Raw genomic sequence first — 2349 nt, forward strand, 5'->3', positions numbered from 1 at the left:
TAGTTGGTTCGTACACATGATGTTCTCTACTAACGCACGCTTTTTCATTTATTGACATAAAGAGCCTAGCATAATTTCCACAAACGTATTTGCTATAGTAATTGTTCTTTTCATTCCTGACTTCGCCTCTAAAGATAGGTGCGAGTGTATATATATACAGATTCAAAAATGAATTTCTACAGTAGGAAAAATTGGGTGAAGTTGTTTATATATATTGGTTTGTTTGCAGTAAAATGTCAATACGAACAAACAAAATGAAAGCAGTAGGTGTGTTGATGAAGGAGTTGACGACATCAAGGAGGAAATTCCATGAAAGAGGAAGAGATGAATCATTTGATGGGAAGTTGGAGAAGTTGCGGTTGGTTCTGAACAATATAAAGGATGTGTTTGTAGAAGTGAAGAAGAATGAAGAAAAACTGCTTGACACATTAGCAGAGGTTTANGACCATCTTCACAGGTTAGACCGCAAGAAGCTGCATCAAGACATGGAGGGCATTTGCAAGAGAATAAGAGATTCTGCTCACAATTTGCTCCCAACGCTTGTTTTTGATGAGTCATATAAGGAGGAGGATCACAGGGATGGCAAAATATCTCACTTATCAGAAGAGTTGGTGCTGCCCCATCTGATTGAGCTTTGGACTGAGAAATATTTTAACCTGCAACGCTATCCATCAAAATCTTGCTTGTTTTGTCTCCTAATTTTTCCTGAGAATGCTGTCATAAGGAAAAGAATTGCAATTAATATGTGGATTGCAGAGGATATGGTTAGAAATACTATGGAGAAAACAGCAGAGGAATTGGGTGAGGATGTGATTGATGATCTTTTGAAATTTAAGGTGATTGTACGCTATGGTAGTATAAAGGATCCCATAGTCAATAAATTTCAAATTCTTCCTCACGTCCGTAGTCACTTGAAGTTATCTTTAGAAAGAGAATTAGGTTATATGATACAATCGCGGTTACTGCTTGATAGAAAAAAAGTTACAATAGGTGGAGTTGATACAAAAACTACTACTTTACGTATTCTTTTTAATATTGGCACAAGTTATCTGAATTTTGGATCACAATGGGTTACCCATTCATTCAAGAATATAGAAATGCTTCAACTTGGGCGTTGGCAAGATTCACCTTTGCATCATATTGAAGTTGGGAGTGAAGAATTCTTGAAAGAGTTGAGAACTCTGAAGCAGTTGAAATATCTGAGTCTTCGTGGGATATCAAGAATATTCGAGCTTCCATCCTCCATTGGTGAACTTGAGAGTCTAGTAATTCTTGATCTGAAAGCATGTCATAATTTGGAAAGACTACCTGATGATATTTCGTCAATGAAAAGTCTGACACATCTGATTATGTCTGATTGTTGCTTACTGGAAGTCATGCCAAAGGGGATTGAGAAGCTCACTAATCTGCAAGTCCTCAAGGGATTTTTAATAACTACTTCTGAAAAGACTCCTTGCAGAATATCGGATCTTGCTGAGAATTTGATAAAACTAAAGCGACTCAGCATACGTATAGGAAGTGAGGCCGTGATCAAGGATACGGAGTTTGAAAGTTTGATAAATTTTACAGCACTGAAGCATCTGAAAATATCTTGGAGTGTGTCTGACCCAAGGTATGCTAAAATTCCTATCATTTTGCCACTACATTTGAGAAAGTTGCATCTTGAATGTTTTCCAGGAAAGAGTTTGAAAGAAGTTTTTATAGTTTACTTTACGGGGCCACGTGAGCTAAATATAACTGGAGGAAAACTGGAAAGTCTTAGTTTGGATTTAACTGGAAACTGGAAAGTGGAAATACTGCGTCTGAAGTACCTAAAGCAATTGAATGTCGACATAGACTATTTGAAATCATTGATTCCTAGGCTGAAATATGTAGAAATTAAACAAATCTCAAACCATTCATACATTGAGCGTGAATATGAATAGAATGCTGATTGGAAAGAGCGATAAAAGGTTGTGTATTCTTATTATGTTCTCTCAATAATTATTTACATAATAATGTTATTCCCAAATGTCTACACTATGATATATAAGATATATATATATATATATATATATATATTAAGTCATTGATAAAGTACCAAATTGTTCAAATAATAAAATATGGTAAGATCAAGTATCGTTTTTTAAAAAACATGTGTAATATACTAGATAATTGTACAACTAATAACTCAAGAAGAATAAAGATTAGAACATGAATCTACACTGTATCCCAAAAGATAAATTTACAAAGAATAAAGAATAAACTTTGGTAGAAAACACTTAGGAGCGAAAAATGGTTAGACATGGTATGGAACGACATTGCTAGGGATAGACTTCATTGGCTACACTCTCATGTACACACAAAATC

At 34.8% G+C, this 2349-nt stretch overlaps 1 protein-coding gene across 1 annotated transcript; it reads left to right on the forward strand.

Annotated features, from left to right (window-relative positions):
• The first annotated feature begins 254 nt into the window (after positions 1-254).
• Positions 255-1925, forward strand: LOC106758393 (disease resistance RPP13-like protein 4). The gene has a single exon (XM_014641321.1). It carries the CDS (start codon positions 255-257, stop codon positions 1923-1925), a length of 1671 nt encoding a protein of 556 aa, XP_014496807.1.
• Positions 1926-2349: the final 424 nt, after the last annotated feature.

This window comes from Vigna radiata, chromosome 4, assembly GCF_000741045.1.
Source record: "Vigna radiata var. radiata cultivar VC1973A chromosome 4, Vradiata_ver6, whole genome shotgun sequence".
NCBI lineage: Eukaryota > Viridiplantae > Streptophyta > Magnoliopsida > Fabales > Fabaceae > Vigna > Vigna radiata.